Source organism: Chelonus insularis, unplaced genomic scaffold (assembly GCF_013357705.1).
Source record: "Chelonus insularis isolate UGA/USDA-ARS -01 unplaced genomic scaffold, ASM1335770v1 contig_88_pilon, whole genome shotgun sequence".
Lineage (NCBI taxonomy): Eukaryota > Metazoa > Arthropoda > Insecta > Hymenoptera > Braconidae > Chelonus > Chelonus insularis.
This window is the reverse complement of record NW_023276776.1, coordinates 2,207,483-2,227,291: the sequence shown is the minus strand read 5'-3', so window position 1 is coordinate 2,227,291 and position 19,809 is coordinate 2,207,483. Positions and strand designations below refer to the sequence as shown.

The following is a 19,809-nucleotide window of genomic DNA, read 5'->3' as shown; positions in this document are numbered from 1 at the left end:
TAATAATGATCTTATGACATCTTATCTATTTTAATGATTAAATGAAGATACTTTTCTGTGAAAACAATTAATAAAGTGTAAACGTTATAAATGCCGGAAAGTTATTCAAATTGATAACACAGCGCCTCTAGTGGATTAATCTTGAATAAAATAATAGCAGCAGTAAAGTAGAGGAACTGGGTAACATCCACGTTACCGCTTTGAATCAGTTTCAATAGTTCATTTCTGCCATCAACATCTATGAGAATAAAGTCTCAATTATTTGGCAGAATTTTCTTAATTATATCTAATTTAATTTTTCAATAATATTTATTTTTAATTACATCGATAATATTTTCTATTTAATTTAATTTAATAAAAAAGTTTTAGCAAACTTTTTTAAGTGATGATTTAATAATTTTAATAATTTATACAACAGCCAAGTAAAGCAAAAAAATTTTCAAGGAACCTAGGTGAGTTAAATTTACTTTCCATTTTTTGCGCATCACTAAATTCTTTTATCATTTTTACACAGGTTTTTTTTATTGTCTAAATTGATTTTTAATCACATTAATTCTATGATACAAATATATATCTTAAAATTTTATAAAGCATATTAATTCCTAAAACAATTTTTTTTTTCTTAATAGATGAAAAAAATTTTTTAATAAAAATAATAAAAAGTATCGGCGTCATTTAGGTATGTAAGAGGCTTCACGTGTTTCATCAGCCTTGCACATGCCTATAAAGCAGCTAAAACCCACGTGGAGAGGAAAGAAAGAAGGCGGAATGGCGACAAGTAGAGTGCATTGGACGCGACATGTATAGGAATAGAGACGCGGTTCAAATAGAAAATAAGTGGCGGAGGGAGGCACGAGGAAATAAACCGAATAAAAGCTCCGTTAGTTTGTATGATGTAATCAGCAACTGACATTTCTGGGCAAAATTTTTGTTTACCGTAATTCGTCATTCTATTTTAGTGTTTATTAAATATTTTCGAATTACGGATATTTAAATTAAACTACACAATGTTTACTTTACGAAATATTTCATTCAACCTGAAATCAATACTTGAAGTTTAGCAACCGGTTCAGTTTGGTTCACTATATGATAACATCCAAGAGTTGAATATTCTTTTCTCGACACATTTTTTCTTTTTTTCAACCTTTATCCATTTTTGAATATGAAAAGTAATACGTTATATTTTTAAACATGTCTAAAGAATTGAGTTATTTAAAATAACTTATTTTTAACATGGGTGTAAAATTTATTCTAATCAATTATTTACTTATTAATAGATAATGTAATGAATATCAAAAATGTCAATTATCTAACGAAATTTTTGTTAATCAATATCATAAAAATATGTTGGAAGCCTTAATCATAACGGAATAAATCCGATAAAAAAATTTATAACTTTATAGTCGAAATGGTTATCGTTCATAATAATTAAAAAATTTGTCTTAAATAGAATGTTAAATACGGAAATAGTTACAATGTGACCTGTCTGATAATACATAATTGTATGTAATTTTTTAAATTAGTTTTTCGGCGTAAATTTGAGTGTTTATTTATCACGGGTTGTATATCTCAAGCTGTATGCTTGGTAATCTATTGACAAAGTAACGTTATAATTCGTAACTCGAGTTTTAGTGACACGAATCAGTCATAAAAAAATAAATAAATAGATCTGCAAGTATTTATTTAATCATAAACTCTATTATCGATAGTACAATAGCAAGATAAATGAAATGAATAAAATTATTAAGTAAAATATAATGATAAAAGAAAAAAACTAATAAAAGTACTTTGTCGGTGAGTAAATTTAATTTGAAAATGTAGAACGTACTCTTAAATTAAATCTTTGTGTCTATATTTATCATTAGATTGACTGTAATATCTTTATTTTACTTTAGTAGGTGGCAAGTGCCTTTTTACTTTGACAATTGTATTTAATGGTTTTTATTGTCCATTGTTACAACTTTTATTCATTATTAATTTTGCTGCAGGATAAATAAATAAAAAAAGCTGCTCATAAAATCGGTTCGTTGGAGCATATGCTTAAGACTGTAATAGTAAAATCTGTATGAGTAATTATTTTAAGTGAAAGCCACTATCGATTGTATGAAAATAGTTTAGTATATTTATATTGTAGATTTTAAAAATCAGTCTAGATTATTTCCTATATATTTTTTTGAAAATAATATTATCATATCGTTAGGCTATTGAAGTCTCATTGAACAATTATCGACCGTGTATATACGATAATATATTTAATGAGATGCAATAATTATCATTTTTTCCATATAAAAATATGGAAATGAATGTTGATGTAAGAACATTATACGTCTCTTTAGATAAAACTAATATTACATTCACATATAGTAAAAATATAGTCTTTCAGTTTTTTAACAATGAAAGTATGTTAAATTAGTTTTATCTATTGATAAAAAAATATCAGAATCAATTCATAATTACAAAAAAAATTTTATCTAATCTATTACTATAACTATAGTTAATATAGGCTAATTTTAAGCTTGAACTAAACGCCTAATAGAATTTCGGTCACTAAATAAAAAAAAAGATTCATATTTGTTAGCAACAATGAATTTTCTTGATAAATAAACCTACTGCTATTGTTAAAATGGATTAACATAAAGCAAAGTAATCGAGTTATTTTTAAAAATTCATACATTATACTGAATTGTTTTTTACGTCATTAGTATTTTTCTTTCTTAATACGATATTAAAAAAATTTGTTTAATAAATAATAACGTTTATCACCAAAGTAAATACAAATGATTACTGTAGAAAATATTTATAATTTGTTTAAAAAGAAAAAACAGTTGGGAAATCATATTATTATTCCGAGAGAATTGATAAAACAAATAAATTTCGATAGAATGTAGATTATTGGCACGATCACTCGGCCGTTGAAAAGTCGGTTTTTGCAACCTTGCAAAAATTCAGTTGATAAATATGACAGACTTGTGTCATTTTGTTATATATCGTTACCGTCGTGTTTATCAAACATCAATAAATACGTGATTGGTACTGATAAGCGAAGATGCTACTGATTACACTTAAATTATTACAATAATTATCTACCACTGATTAAAAGATTTTCGATGGATTTTATAAATCAGATGATTAATTAAATTTTATTGTTTTTTTCAAGTTCTTTATCAATTTCGCCAAATTATAAAAAAATTAATGATTTAAGAATTAACATCATTTAATTTAAACACAACTAATAATTTTTAATTATCTTTATTACAAATTGAATTTAGTAATTTTATGCAATAAATTTTTTTCTATTTTTACAGATCAGAAAAGAAACTTACTACTGGCTGTAATAAACGTCAAAGTCAATATGGTATGTATTTTTAGTCAAATATTACCACGTGTTAATAATGTTTGCATTGAAATGTGAAATATAAATATTACAATTTATACATTTATTTGATGGCTACGTTCCAGGTTGATGGTAATAACAAAGCTCCAACAGAAATGCATACATTTTTACCAGTAGAAAATTCAAAAGATGAAGTATTAACATCAAAGTGAGTAAAATTATTCAATCTAATCATCTTCTACGTATTGAACTGACCTCAAGTTTAAACGGTTGAGAACTAAAGTTAATTCTCATTTCCTGAATTATGTCAATTACAGTGTTTAGATAATTAATTCATCAAGTTTGATTATTTAATTTTATTTCATTTTTAACATCAAAAAATATAACCATGTGGACTGAAAAATCAGAAATTAATCAAGTAATTTGTTTCATGTCTAGCAGTTAAATATGTAGAACAAGGATATTAGATTGTATTGTGCAATTAAATTGTCCGTCAATACTTCTATATCGCTTGCATAATAACTACAATATTAATTAAAATCATTCAAAATTATACTGATAATAAAAGTCAGATAGTTAAACTCACGACAAATTAATTCATCAATCTGAACTAAATATCACTCTAGATTATTAATCGCAACAACAAAAAGCTTATTAATTTATGTACTATGAGGATTAGAAAAAAAAAAAAAATTGTTTTTACTTTGCATTGATTTGAAAGAATACTTTTTCAATTTATTGACAAATACTTCCATATTTTTCTGAATATGATCAATTAAAATAATTATCATTCCAGTTAGTTTTTTTTTCCTTGCAATAACAACTGTCTTGACTATATTTTTACTTATATCAATTACGGGTAAAAATAGTACCCAATAATGATATGTAATGACAATTAATCATCAATATTTACGAGAAATGGAAAAAAATCTCCTTTATCATTATATACAATGTTTCAAGTTATCAATTATTTACTATCTAGAATTTTGTAAAAAATAATTCATCTAATGTTATGAAATATTACAGGTACAAAGTGCAAGTTATTTCAAAAGATCCGGAGGCTGCAGCTACACTGACGGATCATAAAAGTTTTGATCCCTTTACTGAACGAAAACATGAAAATCCAACTTCGTGAGTATTTGATGTTGATCATCAAAAATTACTTAATTACCGCAAACATTTTATCGCGTACACATTTTATACGTTAGTAATAATAATTAAATTTTTTTTAATTTATAGCGATTGTGATACTTTAACCCATTTATTGAAAGCATCGCTGGGTACAGGAATTTTATCTATGCCATATGCTTTCCGAAATGCCGGTCTTGTTTTAGGTGTTTTCGGCACTATTCTAGTGTCGTTAATTTGCACTCATTGCTCATATGTCTTGGTAGGTAGATAATTTAATCTTTTAAACAGTTTTAATGAATGAAACAAATCAAAATTTATCTTCATTTTGAAGACAAATTGATGAAATATTAAATTAATTCTATATTTAACAGGTTAAATGTGCACATGTATTGTATCATAAAACAGCGACCACAAAAATGGGATTCGCTGATATTGCAGAAAGTGCTTTTTCTACTGGACCAAAATGGTGTAGGGGTGTTTCTAAATTTTCGAGGTAATTTAATTTAACACAGAATACATGAAAAAAAATAATCTGATAATTGATAACAATTTTTTTTACTTTATCACAGATACTTCATTCAAATAAGTTTATTTTTGACATACTTTGGTACGTGCAGTGCCTACACCGTCATTATAGCAACGAATTTTCGTCAAGTTATTGACAAATATTTATACTCAAATATGACAATCGCGACGATGGGAAATTCAACGTTGAACGAAACTATAAATACCATGAATGCCACTGCAGATGCATTAAGTAATACATCAGAGACTGATGTACGAGTAATAATTGCTTGTCTCCTTCTACCGCTCATCCTATTAGTTTGGGTACCAGATCTTAAGTATCTTGCACCTATTTCAATGGTTGCAAATGCTTTTATGGCTGTTGGCCTTGGAATTACTTTTTATTATCTTGTACGAGATTCACCATCATTATCTTCAGTTCCTGCGGTTGTAGAATTAAATCGATTGCCTAAATTCTTCAGTGTTACAATATTTGCTATGGAAGCTATCGGAGTTATTATGCCTTTAGAGAACAATATGAAAACTCCTCAACACTTTGTTGGCATATGTGGTGTTCTTAATAAAGGAATGTCAGGAGTTACATTAATTTATATTTTACTTGGATTCTTGGGATACTTGGGATATCCTAATTCAAAAGAAGATATAATTACAATGGATTTGCCCATTACCGAAATTCCAGCTCAAATAGTTAAAATTTTTATTGGTCTTGCTGTTTATTGCACATTTGGATTACAGTTTTATGTATGTCTTGATATTGCTTGGATGGGAATGAAAGAAAAATTCCAAAAAAGTCCAAGACTAGCTGAATATATTCTTCGAACGGTCTTGGTTGTACTATGTGGTAAGTATTTTCATCTATTAAAATATTTTAAATTCATTTAATTGGTTAATTTAACTTTTGTTTTTTTTATATTCTAGTTATTCTGGCAATTCTTGTTCCAAAAATAGCACCGTTTGTTGGTCTTATTGGAGCATTTTGTTTTTCAATCTTAGGAATTTTAGCTCCAATAATCTTAGAAATAATTATTTATTGGGATATAGGTTTTGGGCCATGTAATTGGGTAATATTTAAAAACATTGCCTTGGCACTTGTTGGAGCTTCAGCTCTTGTTCTCGGTTCTATAGATGCCATGGAAGAAATTATCAAAGTTTATACGAAATAATAAAAGATCCGGCTTACGATTTATCGTTTTAAAATAAGTATTAATTACATTTTTTAAGTTTCATTATCTAAAATATGTTTAATGCTTGAGTCGCGTATATTATGCGAAAATATTAAGAATTTAAAGTAAACTATATAATCAATGAAGCTAGATTAAATCAATCGAATTACTTCACAATTCAAGTTAATAAATAATAATGAAATTTATATTTTATAAATGTAAATATTTCCGTCAGGTACTTAATATTTTAACAGTTTATTACTATTCATCACGTACAGAAGTAATTATTGTTTATAATAACAAGTATTATTTTCAATATTTGTTATTTGGATTAGTTTATTAATAATGCTACTGCTACTTTGTTATTATTTTAGTAACTATTGACCATGTGTGCCTTGAATCATTTAAAACCTATGGTAAAAAAAAAAGAAAACAATAAATGGTTTATATTTTTTAAATAAAAACAAAAGTACAAATTTTTTTATGCTTTTAAATTATTATTGTTCAAAGTGTAAGAAAAACTCTTTAAATATATTTATACCTTGAAATAATGATAAAAATCAGTTCATAGCAAAATTTTAATATTGAAAGTAGCGATTGATAAACTATTATAAGAATGTAAATTTTTTGCAAGTCTTTTATCATATCGAAAAATAGGAATTAAATATGAAAGTAATTATTTAGATTAGTTTTTAACAAATATTATATCTTTGTATGATATTAGTAAACTAATTATAAATCATTTTTAAGTCAAATTGAGTATTGCTTATAAAAATTATGCTATTATTATCAAAATCATTTTACATGAAGCTATATAATGCATTTAAAATATAACGAGCTAAATAAAAATATCAAATTGATGTTTTAAGTATAACTAGGGAATATAATTGTAGACAAACAAAAAATTAACATTAGAACTAATTTTTTGATCATGTGAAAGTATGTCTTACAGTTTAAGTTTGATAAAGTATTGTAAAATAAAATAATTATAAAATGGAAAAAAATAAATACTATTTGTAATTGAAATATCACATTTTTTTATTACATGAAATTACGTATACATATGAAATATTATGACATTATTACTGATGAATAATTTTAACAAATTACAAATTATATTTTGGTCTTCGCAATATCATAGAACTATCATTATTAATGAAATACTGTAATAATTTAGTTGATATAGATCCAAACATTTTTGTTAATGCCTGTTTGTAAATATCATAAATTATTGAATGATTTAATGAAGTAGAATGTTGAGAGAATGTTAAGTATTCATTTTTCTAATGGTGCGTAGTTGATCAATTTCTCAATCAAATCTACATGTCCAAGAAGCATTCTCCTACAGCAGTAACGTTTCAAGCTGAGTGAGTCCAAAGCATCACTGTAAATATTAATATTAACAACATTAATTACTTGATATCAAACAATTATACCTATTGACATAATTAAAGAATTGAGGTTATGAAGATTTGTTATTACCCTTCCGTATATTCTGCTTGTAGAAGTCCAATATATGCTTCCCATTTGTTGCCAATAACTTTTCCACATGTAAAACAGCGCACAGGAATGATCATCTTGTAATTCAATCAATTTAAATATCTCAAATTAATATTTTTTTTGTTCAAAATGTATTGTTTTCGTCTTTCGGTGTAATTTCGAGAGCTTCTAACATCAAGTCGATATATACTATAGTTGTCGCTGGTGACTCGGAAGCGACAGGAATTTAACACGATTGGAGTACTTCCTGAACAGAAACAGCATTGAACTTCTATGAGTGTTTCTAAAAATCATGCCATAAAAAATGTATAAAATTAACTGGAAGTCATAATTTTAGAAGTATAAGGTTTGGACGTTTTATAATATCAAAACAACCTACATAAATCCACCAGGTATAAATATATTGACTCACTAAGCTTTGCCAGACAGAACGATCATCACAACTGCCAATCTCTAGTAATACCTAATTTTACTTCTATTTATAAATCTATAAATAAAAGAATCGGTATAAAAGTCTATACCAGGATTGAGCTCGTTCTTCAGCAAAATCCCTTTTAAGATCTGAGTAAAAACTACTCGTACAGTAAGACCCACAATAAAAATTATATAAAGTGGTCCAGATACTCAGTCAGGAATTTCAAAAACCATACCTGCGGTCGGTAATTGCTCATCAGATACAAACCAGGCATTAATGCTCCTGAGTGTACACTTTGATACCATCCGAGCAATTATCGATGGAGTAGTTTTTTTTCAAACAGAGATTCTACATCTAAATTAATTTAGAAAGTTTATGATTAAATACTCTTTGAGATAGTCCCTGACACGAGTTTAAAATTGTTTCATTGCTGATTTTGTGATAATAATAATAGTAATAGTATGAGACACTGTAGGGGTGGTCCATGGTCAGTATTAATATTGGAACGTATCGTAAGGCCCCTCCCAACTGTTCCATGGCTCTCATCCAAAGAGGGCCAGTTGTAGGGGGCCGTTGCAGGTATGTTTTCAGGAACCTGTTAAAATCCTTTGCAAGGGTGGTGATGTTTAACGAAACCAAGATGGATAGTTTCGTTCCTCACGCCCAGAAGGCCATCACCTGTGAGGAGGAAAAACTGGCTGTACGGACTTATTCCATTACCGTAGCGAGAGGAGCACCCCTCGCCCAGACGGTATCCTTGGTTCTCTCCGAATCCTGAGACGACTGTAAATAATGACTGAACGGCTGCAGCCCTGGCTCATCCCCAAACCTGAGGGAGGCGGGTGTCTGCAGGATAATCCCGTCTGGTCAGGCCCCAGGTGGGTCGGAGCCCTGGGATCCCTGGCCAGACACCTCTGACGAATCGCAAGATGAAAATAGTAATAATATGGAATAATTTGTAGTTTTTGTATGTTGGTATTCTACTTACCTTGGGAAATCTAGCTTACCGGTAGTAAGTGTTGAAGGGAGCGCTAGTGTATGCCCCATTGGACAAAATGAATCATTTTCATAAAAAACAATGAATTTATAACTAATTTATTCAAGATATTATTTTTTTAATTTATCAAATTACAATCAATTATTTTGTACAAAATAAAACTTTTTACTTTCATAATTTTTGTCAAATGTAGAGTGTAGAAAAAAAATCTTTTATAATAGTTGATGTATATTTTGAACGCTAGTGGATTTCATTTTTGTTAACCATAGACATTTCTGGCATTCGGGACACTCTATGGCACCCGAACTTTTTTCTCAGTCGACATAAACATACTGCATAGTGTCTGTTGTAGTTCGAATTCTTTGTCTGTGAAATCAAAATTTTTTCTATTAAAAATAAGTTTCAAACAGATAGTTTTCTCCAAAATAGCACAGTGGTATGTGTTTACTTAATAAACTTATTTACTAATATCTCTACAAAATGTGTTAATAATCATTTTCGCGCCATTGTGAGATGACGCGACCCGTCATTGACAACACATTCATGGGTTATGTTGACGGCGTACCCTTATTGTCTTATTATAATTCATTAAATTTTATACTTTTATCAAAATATACATACATTTGTGTGAAGTTCAGCTTTTCCAACAATTTTTCTGTTTCATGTGTAGATCTTTTATCAGTGAATAAAGTGCCAAGGACTCCAATTCAATTGTCAAGGTTATAATCCAGTGACTTATACGAGAATTGTCAAAATCAGCTGCCATTGCTGTAGCGTGTTCTACATATTCTACAATATTTTTAGTTTATTTTTTAATCGACTTTTTTATAGAATTATCAGGTATGTAAACATTTTCATACAATTATAATTTGTCATAAGTTGAGTGAAATTTTGAAAATTTTCTTTCATTCTTTCAGCTTCATATTCCATAATAAGGGTAATTTTACAGTTTTTATCAGATTTTAAGTAACTAAGGAGTCGTATATTTTTCAAATATAACTCATTGTGCTAACCGTTGAAGAGTCTAGCAGTAAATGCAGGATTCGCAAGTAATATGGATCCTTCTATGTTTGTTACTTACACGCCGCAAGCGAATGTAGTTCCATTGGAATCAAAACTTGCAACTTATATGGTAAGATATTGATGAATAATTATTTATCGAAAGATCATTAAAAAATTATAAGTAAATACTCTCAATAATATTAAATGTATGTTTTAGAATCGTCAGAGTCCAGCCACAACATTAAACACCAACATGGTAACAAAGCACCTGTCATCTCTGTCATTAGACGCGAGTAAAAAAGTGACTGCAAGCCCAGAATTTGTACCAGGTCGCGGTCTTACTAGTAGTACTAGCAATTCTCCTAATCTTTTTGGTAATTCGTACCACTCTCAGGAGAATGTTGGTGGTACAACTTATTTTTACTTAGGGAATGCAGCTGGAGATTCTGTCAGTGCCGAGGATGGAAGTGAAGTTGTAAGTTTATAATATTTTTTTCTTTATTAAAACATTTTTATTTTTATCATTTAATAGCTTGAATAGTGAATTAATAATTGTTAATTTAATGTTTTCTCTAGATTGGCAATGTTGGTACAAATCAGGTTGGAGGGTATGTTTATCCAGGAACACCTGGACATCTTCAAGCAACAAAATCAACAAAAGCTCCAACATCCAATAATTCTTCAGCCCCATCAACTCCCCCACCACCTCAAGTGAATTCTAGTTTCTTTATAAGCGCAAATCTACGAATGGATATCTTGCACAAAAACTCTTTGACCTTGAGCCAACCTGATCCGGTACAATTTCCTGACCTACCAACAGAAGTGGATAATTATCATGAACTCGTTCCATTAGAACAAATTCATAAACCTGCATCTACGGTTCTGGGTTACCAAACATCTACCTATAAAGCTACAAGTTTGAAAAATGGCAATCGTTATTGTTTACGTCGTGTTCACGGTAAATATACTTTATTAAAATACAAATACGTATAATCTAAAGTCAGAGTATTTATAAATACACAATCAACATCCTCCATCTATGTAATTACGAAAAATCATAAATTTTTTTTTTCATTATTAGATTTCCGTCTCGGCAATACAAAGTGTATGGTACTCGTTGAAATGTGGAAACGTATTTCCCATACAAATGTCGTTCAATTACTTGAAGTTTTTACAACAAAAGCATTTGGTGATCATTGTAAGTATTATTCAACTACAAAGAATAATAGTCTTATTCGTTCTTTTTAATTGATGTCGTTTTAAGCTCTAAATTAATTTAAACTTAGTGTTCAGACTTTATCACTATATTTATTGTTTCAGCTATCGTGTTTGTGTACGACTACCATCCGGGTGCTGAAACTCTCTTAAATAAACATTTCTCAGGATCAGAGCTCAACGGTTATGCAGATCCATTCTGCTCAGATCCTAATGCTCCAAGGCCTTACAGCCACACAAAAAATACGATACTAAGACAACAGCATAATAGTATGTTACCTGAGAGTGTAATTTGGAGTTATATTATCCAATTAACAGCAGCTTTACGTGTTATACATGCTGGCGGTAAGTTTGTCAATAATATTTAGTAAATTTGTTAGTTGGATTATTGGAGATTAAAGTAAGAATAGATTTTTCAAAAGGTATAATAATTTGGAGCCCAAATATTTTTCAAAGTATTTATAACAGGTATGGCCTATTGGAACATCTTGGACATCACTTAATTATTATTATGGGTCTTATCGTACGAGTAATCTTAATCTTAAAGGGGACCTTGACTTAAAGACGTGACCCATGTCTGATTTACAACAAATAACAAAAGAATGAAAGAAAAATTATTTTATTTGAATATTAATTTAAAATATTAATATTATAATTTTACAGGTGTAGCTTATCGATGTTTGGATCCTACAAAAGTGTTGTTGACATCGAGAAATCGTCTACGATTAAGTTGTGCTGCAGTTCCTGATGTTGTAACGTTTGATGGCAATGCAGCCAATCCTTTATCATTAATTCTCCACTATCAGCAGGAAGATCTTATTGCTTTAGGGAAGTTGGTGTTAGCATTAGCTTGCCGCAGTTTCCTCGCTGTCCACCGCGATAATATTCAAGCATCTCTTGAACTCGTTGCCCGGTCCTACTCTACTGATCTCCGAAATTTTATTTTGTGAGTTAATAATCATCCATTATTTAACTCCGATATAAAATAGAAGTTGAATGAACTAATAAAAATAAAATTACAACATAGATACTTGCTGTCGGACCAAGCGAGAAAATCTGTAACAGATTTAATGCCGATGATTGGAGCCCGTTTTTATACCCAATTAGATACAGTCCAACTTCGTTCGGACGTACTTGAAAATGAGCTAGCCAAGGAATTCGAGAATGGTCGATTATTTAGGCTACTCGTTAAACTAGCTACAATAAATGAAAGACCAGAGCTTAATATGGAACTAACATGGGCTGAAACGGGTGATCGTTACATGCTCAAATTATTTAGAGATTATGTTTTTCATCAAGTTACTCCAGATGATCGACCCTGGCTTGACATGGCACATGTTGTTTCTTGTCTAAATAAATTAGATGCTGGATCCTCCGATAAGGTAAATATAATATAGTAATTATTGAATTCTTATTTATTTTTGATATTAACATAGAATATTATTATTGTTATTAAATTCAAAATACTTGGACATTGTTTCGTACAATTTTTTGTGTTAGATTTGTCTGATGTCCAGAGATGAACAAAGCGTGTTAGTAGTCAGTTATGCAGAATTGCGACAGTGTTTAGAGAATTCATTCGATGAATTAGTGCATGCCGCAAAAGATGCCGCCTAAATGAGTATGGATTAAAGAAAATACAAAATCCATTATTCGGAAGTACCATTGTGATAATATAAACATTTAACAATACTATGATTTTAATGTGTATCGATTTTAGAAGTTATGAAATGTGTCAGTGAAAAATACAAAGAAGAAGAAGAAGCGGGTTATGTTCAATCCGTTATTGAAATCATTTTCTGTACAATATAACAGCATAATATTTTAAGGTATAAATCATGTATATGAGCAATCTCAGACCAACTGACATGGTTCAAAAGATTAGTTTTTGTCTTGATAATACATGAAAATTCTTTAAACAGAAAAAAAATAGTAAAATCCAAAAAGCAAAACTAATTTCTAAATATATACTTTTGTGTATAAGATTATAATGTTCTTAGATTCTAGACGCTCATGAACATTCAATTTTAAATAAATGTTTATTTTTGAAGAGAAAAAAATGTAAATTATCATTTATTCTGAATATTATTAACATCATTGTGCATTTTAGTTTAACAAATTAAACCGGAAGAAGTGACTTAGTTCTACAATCAAACTTGATCCCATTTCCTTACCAATTGCATAAATGTTCCATGTACAGCCATAGCTTAGGAAATAAGAATGACATTAGTCAGTGGCATTGGGTCTTGTAGGAGGGTAAATAAGACAAAAAAGAAAGAAGACAACTTGAGAGATGTCAACTAACTTGACGACAATCATTCTATTTAATTGTATCAACGACATTGTCATTTTCTCCTCTTATCTATTATTATCTTCGCTTTTTTTATTTTGCATTTAAAGCAATCCTTTACTGAAACAGTAAACGAGGTCAAAAGTAATGTTATTTATAAAATATAATTATCATCTTTAATATTTTTTTTCACCAAAATAGCACCTGATATCGATGTGAAACCCTTACATAAAATTTTTAATAATTATCATGTATATAAACATATTCAAAAATATATAACAATTTATTTTACAACTAAACGGGTATTAACATTTTTATCAGTATCAAGTATTTAGCAAAATTAAAGTATTATTATATTATTTTTTTATTTAATTTGGAGTATGAAATCATGATAACAATTTGTACTAAATTATATAATTATTGAGCTTTTTTTGTTTCAGTACAGAATCATTTAACAAATAATTATTTTATCATTATTATTACTGATTAATTTATTGATTATGTTTATTCTAAACTATTTTCATTACTCTACTGTTTACGTTTTCTTAATGAAAGATTGCGGGGCGTGTTCTGAAAGTAAAGCCCAATTTCTCTATTATATTGCTTGCGGTAGCTTTTGGGTGAGTGCAAGGGGTTAAAGAGAGAACAAATTTCGAGAGAAGGGGAGATGAGGAGAGAAAGAGAAAGAAAGATAGATAGATAGAGTGAGATAACTACCAGAGAGCTTGGAGACAGAGCAGCAACCAGAACAGAATCAGTGAAGAATAGTAGTTGCTCCGATCATCGTATCGCGCAGTCGCTGAACTCGAGTTCTACTCAAAAAAAAGAGAATCTATCATCGCTCTGTATCAACTTGCTATCAACCGCGAGCTGTGCCTCTTAAAAAACAAAATTTTTAACAATTTTAAAATTTCGATTTAATACATCTGACGTGGTGAGTATATTTATTATTTTTATATCTAATATCTTGTGAGTATTAAGTGTTCGAGGGTGGGTTAAAGCTCTAGAGAAGATGGAGATAACGGAGTGGATTTTAATAATGGACCAGTGTTTCAATACTTAATTATTTATTTAAAATTTATATTTCATTCATATTATCATACACTGTCATATCGGATTCATAAATTTATTATGTTATGACATCTGTTCTAATTACTAATCTTCAAAACAGAAAAAAAACTTTAATTTATTTATATTATCTCTTATGAATGTGATTGATAATTCTAGAGTACTTTCGCATAATTGTTCAATTAATTTTATATAAATTATTCCATTTAAAAAAAATTCCATATTTTGGTCTATTATTAGAATTGATGGAATAACGTTGAATGTTTTTGATATTATGTTTAATCATGATTAAGTATTATGACGAGAGTTCGTTATTGCTTTTTTTAATCAGTTCAAGTTTTTATACATTTTATAGATAATATTTTAAGAGTGAATAAACAGAGTGATTTTGATAATATCTCTGAGTAAATAATATATATAAATATAAGTATGTCTGCGGCTTGAATCCATTGGTCTAGGATTTTCAACTGTACTGAGCGTAAAAAGGAAATAAGCTACGATGTAACTTAGTTTTTTTTAAATATTTTATTATTATTATTATTATTATTATTATTATTGCCGCATGACTGGGAAAATTGAAATTCGGGTCAGTGAACAATGTGGTGAAGATAGAGAACATAAAAGAGTGAGAATATTACTTGTGAAGGCAGAGTGTAGTTGTAGAATTGCAAGGATGCAAGGGGTAATGGATTGCGCAAAGCGAGACGACGCAATTCCGCAAATTTCCCATGTTACTCGCATCACCGATTCGCATTTAATCGAATTTTGTTTTTTTTTTTGTCTTCTAAAATATCTATTATTACATTGTTTATGCAACTATTGTTTATCATTTAAACATTCATTTGTATTTTAATCAAATTTTTCAATTATTACAGTTAAATGTGTTTTGTTGTATTATTTGTATTTTTCTTTCGCGTGCTTCAAGTTTTCGTCTGAATATCGATTAAAATTGTTTTAAACTGTACTCTCAAAGCTTTTATTCTCCTTTTTTTATTGTATATATAAAATCATTACATGGATCTACGATTATTTTCCCACTGAATTTTAACTGACGGAAACAAATGCTAACTTTGAAAGGTTATAGAAGGACAAAAATCGTTACAAAAACATCCCACAGAGTATTTATAAAATAACGACAATCTGTTCTTCAAGATACTTTTAGTACTTACTGAATCGAATGGTTTATTAATACATTTTTATTCCTTTCTCGTATCGAGTGTTTTTTTAATAAAAATAATTATGTAAATGGTTTATTATTACTTACATGAAATCGTTAGTATGTCTTTTATATTCAATGAATTTCTATTAGATACCAACATTACGGAGAATTTGGAGGAATTAGTATGAAAGATATTTAGTATTGTTTTATCATCTGTTTCGCTAGAATATCATTTGAGCACCGGAAAAATAATATACGAAAGATAAACATGAAAGAGATTATTTTATTATCATCTAGTCTACTGGTTTATCGATCCCACAGGCTCGGTCATTCGTGTAACTTGTCTCTGGACACAAATACGCGGTTGATTACTCTCTACATTTGAATGATGACACCGACTATATATAAACGTTGAGGGGATTACTTTTCCCTCGACCTTGGCCATAGATTATCAAATAAAAATAAAATTAATACATTATTATATTGTTATCACTTAGGCTTATTCACTTATTTTATACGAAAATAATTGCTTTGCACTTCAGTCATTTGATCCACATTTGAATGGTCTATTTAATATTTATAGTATCAAACATTTAATTTTATTATGGATCTATTTTATTTGATACTGAAACATGTACTTGCTGAAATTGAATATTAAATCTATCTCGAAAGATGAAAATTGATTAATAGGTTATCAAGAATTTTGTTAAATATTTTAAAATGAAAATTTTAACTTTATAAGAATTATTTAATTTTCATTATTGGATTTAAAGGTAATTTGTTAAATTTTATAATAATAGTCATAAATAATTGTATATTATTGAAAGCTAAGTGAATTTGTTTTTTTTCAGCAATCATAGGTTATTATATAATCAGCATAATATATGAAAAATGGATGAGCTGATTGTGACAATCAATAAAGTTAATAGATACATTTGAAAGTAGTTTGTGAACCCTCTAATAGCAAGTTGATAAAACTATCACGTAATAACTGATTGATCTATCCCACAAGTCGTTAAGGTTTTATTCAATTCCGACTTGATGGCTTGCGTTAACTAGTGAGATCGTTAACCCCGAGTTGTCCGAGTATCTGCCAACGAAACTAACTCTCTGGCTGCAATTTTGCGAGATTATTTTTCAGACCGACTCGTCAGTCGGCTGTTTGACGACAGAAAGAAACTCTACAAATGATAGAGACAAAGAAATATATGGAGAGAATGAGCGAGGGTGCAGAGGGGAAAAGAGATGCTTCAATTCTCAGTAGGGAATAATATAAGAGCTGGGAACGAAACAAAATGTTGATGCTTTTAACAGCATCAACTCCCCTTGATATATACTTTCTTTTTTTTATACTTACTCTCTACGCCAACTGGTTGGCTAAATCTGTTCTATATCCAATACTGGTATATTTACAACAGATACATGACAGTCTGACACTCATTTGAACCCTTAGCTTTTTCACTAAGATTCTCCATGTGATCATTCAAATAGTCTTATGCTTACTTATACTTTAAAAAGAATATTTTCTTTTACTAGAAAGAAGTATTATTATGATTAAAAAAATGACAAATTAAAGTAACTCAAGATGTACGTTAATTAAAAATTTTTTCATTATTTTTATTGTATAGATACTTTTACAATGAAACTGTCGTGGAGTTTGATACTAGTGCTTGGAGTAGCTTTGTCAGTGATGGCAATTACAGCACAAGCTGAATCTGATGCATGGGAAGAAGATGATGACAATAATGAAACTCTAGTGAGAACAGTTAGAGGCACTAAAGACCGTGGTATGTTATATTAAAATAGTTGGAAAATTATTATTTCATTTTTACAATTGATTGACAAATTTTTTAAATCTTTTCTAATATTAATTATTATAGCATCTGGCAACAACTCAAATAATTGCAGATATAGCAAAAGTCAATGGTCTGAATGTGATTCGAAAACTAATTCACGATCACGGACATTGAATTTAAAAAAAGGTGATAAGACATGTGAACAAACAAAAACTATCACGAAGAAATGTAAAAAAGGTGATAAAATAAATACAAATTTAAGTATTTATCATTTAATTTGATAATTTATTCATTATTTATAGTATTTGATAAAAATTAATATATTTTCCGATTTCATTTTATACGGAAAGTACAGCATGTCGCTACGAAAAAGGCAATTTCACTCCATGTGTGAACATGGTAATGACTCGAGAGGATACTTTAAAACCAAACAGCGATGATTCATGTGAAAAAGTACGTCGTGTTGTTAAGAGGTGTAAACCAGAAACTGTGAGCACCAAAAAAGTTACCAAAGACAAAGGTAATAATTGAATTTATTCATTGTTATTATTTTTTTTTTATAATAATTAGATTATATTTATTGGTAGTTCCTCTTTTATATATATAAATATTTTAATTTCATAGCTGATCGAGTTAACAGGAAGCCTGGAAAACAGTAAATAATTCTACAAAACCCTTCATCTGATCCATAATTTGGTCGTAATACAAATTTTTTGGTAACTAACAATCTAACGGTTGCAATATCTCTAAACTTAATGTATCGAAAATTTTACAGATAATACTGACTGGTATAAAAATATGAGATAGATAACATAAAAAGTTAGCCACTTTTGTTTGAGGTATTGAATATGAATGTAATTATTACAAGTATACAATTGTAGTTGAATAATTACAAAATGCAAAAATTTAATTGACTTAAATAATTTCAATAACTTTTTGATTATTGATACTAGTATTTAAATTGACAAAGAAATTAAATAATTAATTCAACCAATGGCATTCAATTTCTTACATTTTTTCTATTTTTATTCTAAACATAATCTATTCATTTTTTTTTTTAATAAAAAATAATGTTAAGAATAAATCATGATTAATATTAACATGTGAATTTAATGAAAGATAAAAAAAAAAACGTTTAGAATACTTGTTTATTTTAACATTACGTTATAATAAATTTTTTCAATAAAATTTTAATGTAAAAACTATTGATAATAATAATAAAAAAAAAAGTATTTTCATCATTTTGCATTTTTCGAAATAAATTAAATGATTGATATTTTTTGTAATCAATCGTTTATCTAAATGCAAATAAATAAATTAATATTAACAACGATTATTTACTGTTGAAAGATGATCTGTATAAAACAAAATATGAAATACTGATTTCAACAAATAACATTAATTGATTCAACACAAAAATATATGATACAAAGTAAAGCTCTTTTTAATTCATCTGAAATGAGCATGATAATCAAATGAACAAACATAATCTTTCACTAATCACTTTTATTTACATGAAAAATTTTCAAAGACTAACATTAATGTCACTAATAATAAAATAATTTATGTAAACTGTGAAAAGTTATAGTGAAAAAGAAAAAAACGAAGTTAACAATGGACAATTAATCATGGGCATGCACTGAAAGTTCAAGTATAAGCAAGTAGATGCCAATTGAAATATATGTAACATCATATCATCATTTTAAAATAAAACCTCGACAATGACATATTAATATTGTTCAAAAAAAAGAAGTAAATAGTCATTTATCTACGCAAACAATCAAGATGTTATAATAAATAAGGCAAAACGATGAAAAAAAAAATATTACAAAATAATAATTAATCAATAGATTAATTAGAATAAATTCATATAAATTGAACTCAATATATGAATGTTGATATCATATTCTGCAAGACTATTTGTGAATCATTGAAAATTTACCAATTTAAAAATACATTCAATTCACGGATTATCAATAATAATATTTATTTATTATTATCATACAAAAACGTAATAAAGTTGATAATATTAAAGTTAAATAAAATATAGCGTAAATATAACATACATAACTCTTGGTGTGTTAAAATATTTCATTGTAACATAGTGTAATAGAAACCAGTAACATTTGTGCCATGAACTAGCTGTTCTTTTAATATGTTTCTTGAAAAGTAATATAAAAACTGTAGAAAATTAATATTTGCTTTATAATAAAA

At 28.3% G+C, this 19,809-nt stretch overlaps 4 protein-coding genes across 10 annotated transcripts; 3 read left to right on the top strand and 1 right to left on the bottom strand.

The window, feature by feature from the left end:
• The first annotated feature begins 391 nt into the window (after positions 1–391).
• Positions 392–6,190, top strand: path (pathetic). Of its 3 annotated transcripts, none has more exons than XM_035091245.1 (8): positions 392–452; positions 3,306–3,355; positions 3,460–3,542; positions 4,361–4,465; positions 4,574–4,724; positions 4,837–4,958; positions 5,035–5,831; positions 5,909–6,190. In XM_035091245.1, exons 2-8 carry the CDS (start codon positions 3,353–3,355, stop codon positions 6,151–6,153), a joined length of 1,506 nt encoding a protein of 501 aa, XP_034947136.1. In that variant the 5' UTR covers positions 392–452; positions 3,306–3,352; the 3' UTR covers positions 6,154–6,190. The 3 variants fall into 3 exon arrangements, with proteins under 3 accessions (XP_034947136.1, XP_034947137.1, XP_034947138.1); XM_035091246.1 differs by lacking the exon at positions 392–452 and adding an exon at positions 670–880; XM_035091247.1 differs by lacking the exon at positions 392–452 and adding an exon at positions 2,895–3,030.
• A 1,015-nt stretch (positions 6,191–7,205) lies between these two features.
• Positions 7,206–8,250, bottom strand: Rpb10 (DNA-directed RNA polymerases I, II, and III subunit Rpb10). 4 transcript variants are annotated; one of them, XM_035091005.1, is made up of 3 exons: positions 8,033–8,250; positions 7,636–7,936; positions 7,206–7,537 (listed from the first exon to the last, which is right to left on the bottom strand). In XM_035091005.1, the coding sequence occupies exons 2-3, from the start codon at positions 7,728–7,730 to the stop codon at positions 7,429–7,431; spliced, it is 204 nt and encodes a 67-aa protein (XP_034946896.1). In that variant the 5' UTR covers positions 7,731–7,936; positions 8,033–8,250; the 3' UTR covers positions 7,206–7,428. The 4 variants fall into 4 exon arrangements, with proteins under 4 accessions (XP_034946896.1, XP_034946898.1, XP_034946899.1 ...); XM_035091007.1 differs by having other exon boundaries at positions 7,636–7,900; XM_035091008.1 differs by having other exon boundaries at positions 8,066–8,250.
• A 1,084-nt stretch (positions 8,251–9,334) lies between these two features.
• On the top strand, positions 9,335–13,335 carry PAN3 (Poly(A) specific ribonuclease subunit PAN3). Its single transcript, XM_035091386.1, has 10 exons — positions 9,335–9,501; positions 9,736–9,905; positions 9,983–10,197; positions 10,285–10,542; positions 10,644–11,025; positions 11,149–11,265; positions 11,388–11,627; positions 11,946–12,228; positions 12,310–12,664; positions 12,783–13,335. Exons 3-10 carry the CDS (start codon positions 10,120–10,122, stop codon positions 12,897–12,899), a joined length of 1,830 nt encoding a protein of 609 aa, XP_034947277.1. The 5' UTR covers positions 9,335–9,501; positions 9,736–9,905; positions 9,983–10,119; the 3' UTR covers positions 12,900–13,335.
• Positions 13,336–14,298: 963 nt separating this feature from the next.
• LOC118071950 (uncharacterized) lies at positions 14,299–18,500 on the top strand. 2 transcript variants are annotated; one of them, XM_035091453.1, is made up of 5 exons: positions 14,299–14,506; positions 17,428–17,586; positions 17,680–17,832; positions 17,951–18,115; positions 18,220–18,500. In XM_035091453.1, the coding sequence occupies exons 2-5, from the start codon at positions 17,439–17,441 to the stop codon at positions 18,252–18,254; spliced, it is 501 nt and encodes a 166-aa protein (XP_034947344.1). In that variant the 5' UTR covers positions 14,299–14,506; positions 17,428–17,438; the 3' UTR covers positions 18,255–18,500. The 2 variants fall into 2 exon arrangements, with proteins under 2 accessions (XP_034947344.1, XP_034947345.1); XM_035091454.1 differs by lacking the exon at positions 14,299–14,506 and adding an exon at positions 15,036–15,141.
• The last annotated feature ends 1,309 nt before the right edge of the window (positions 18,501–19,809 follow it).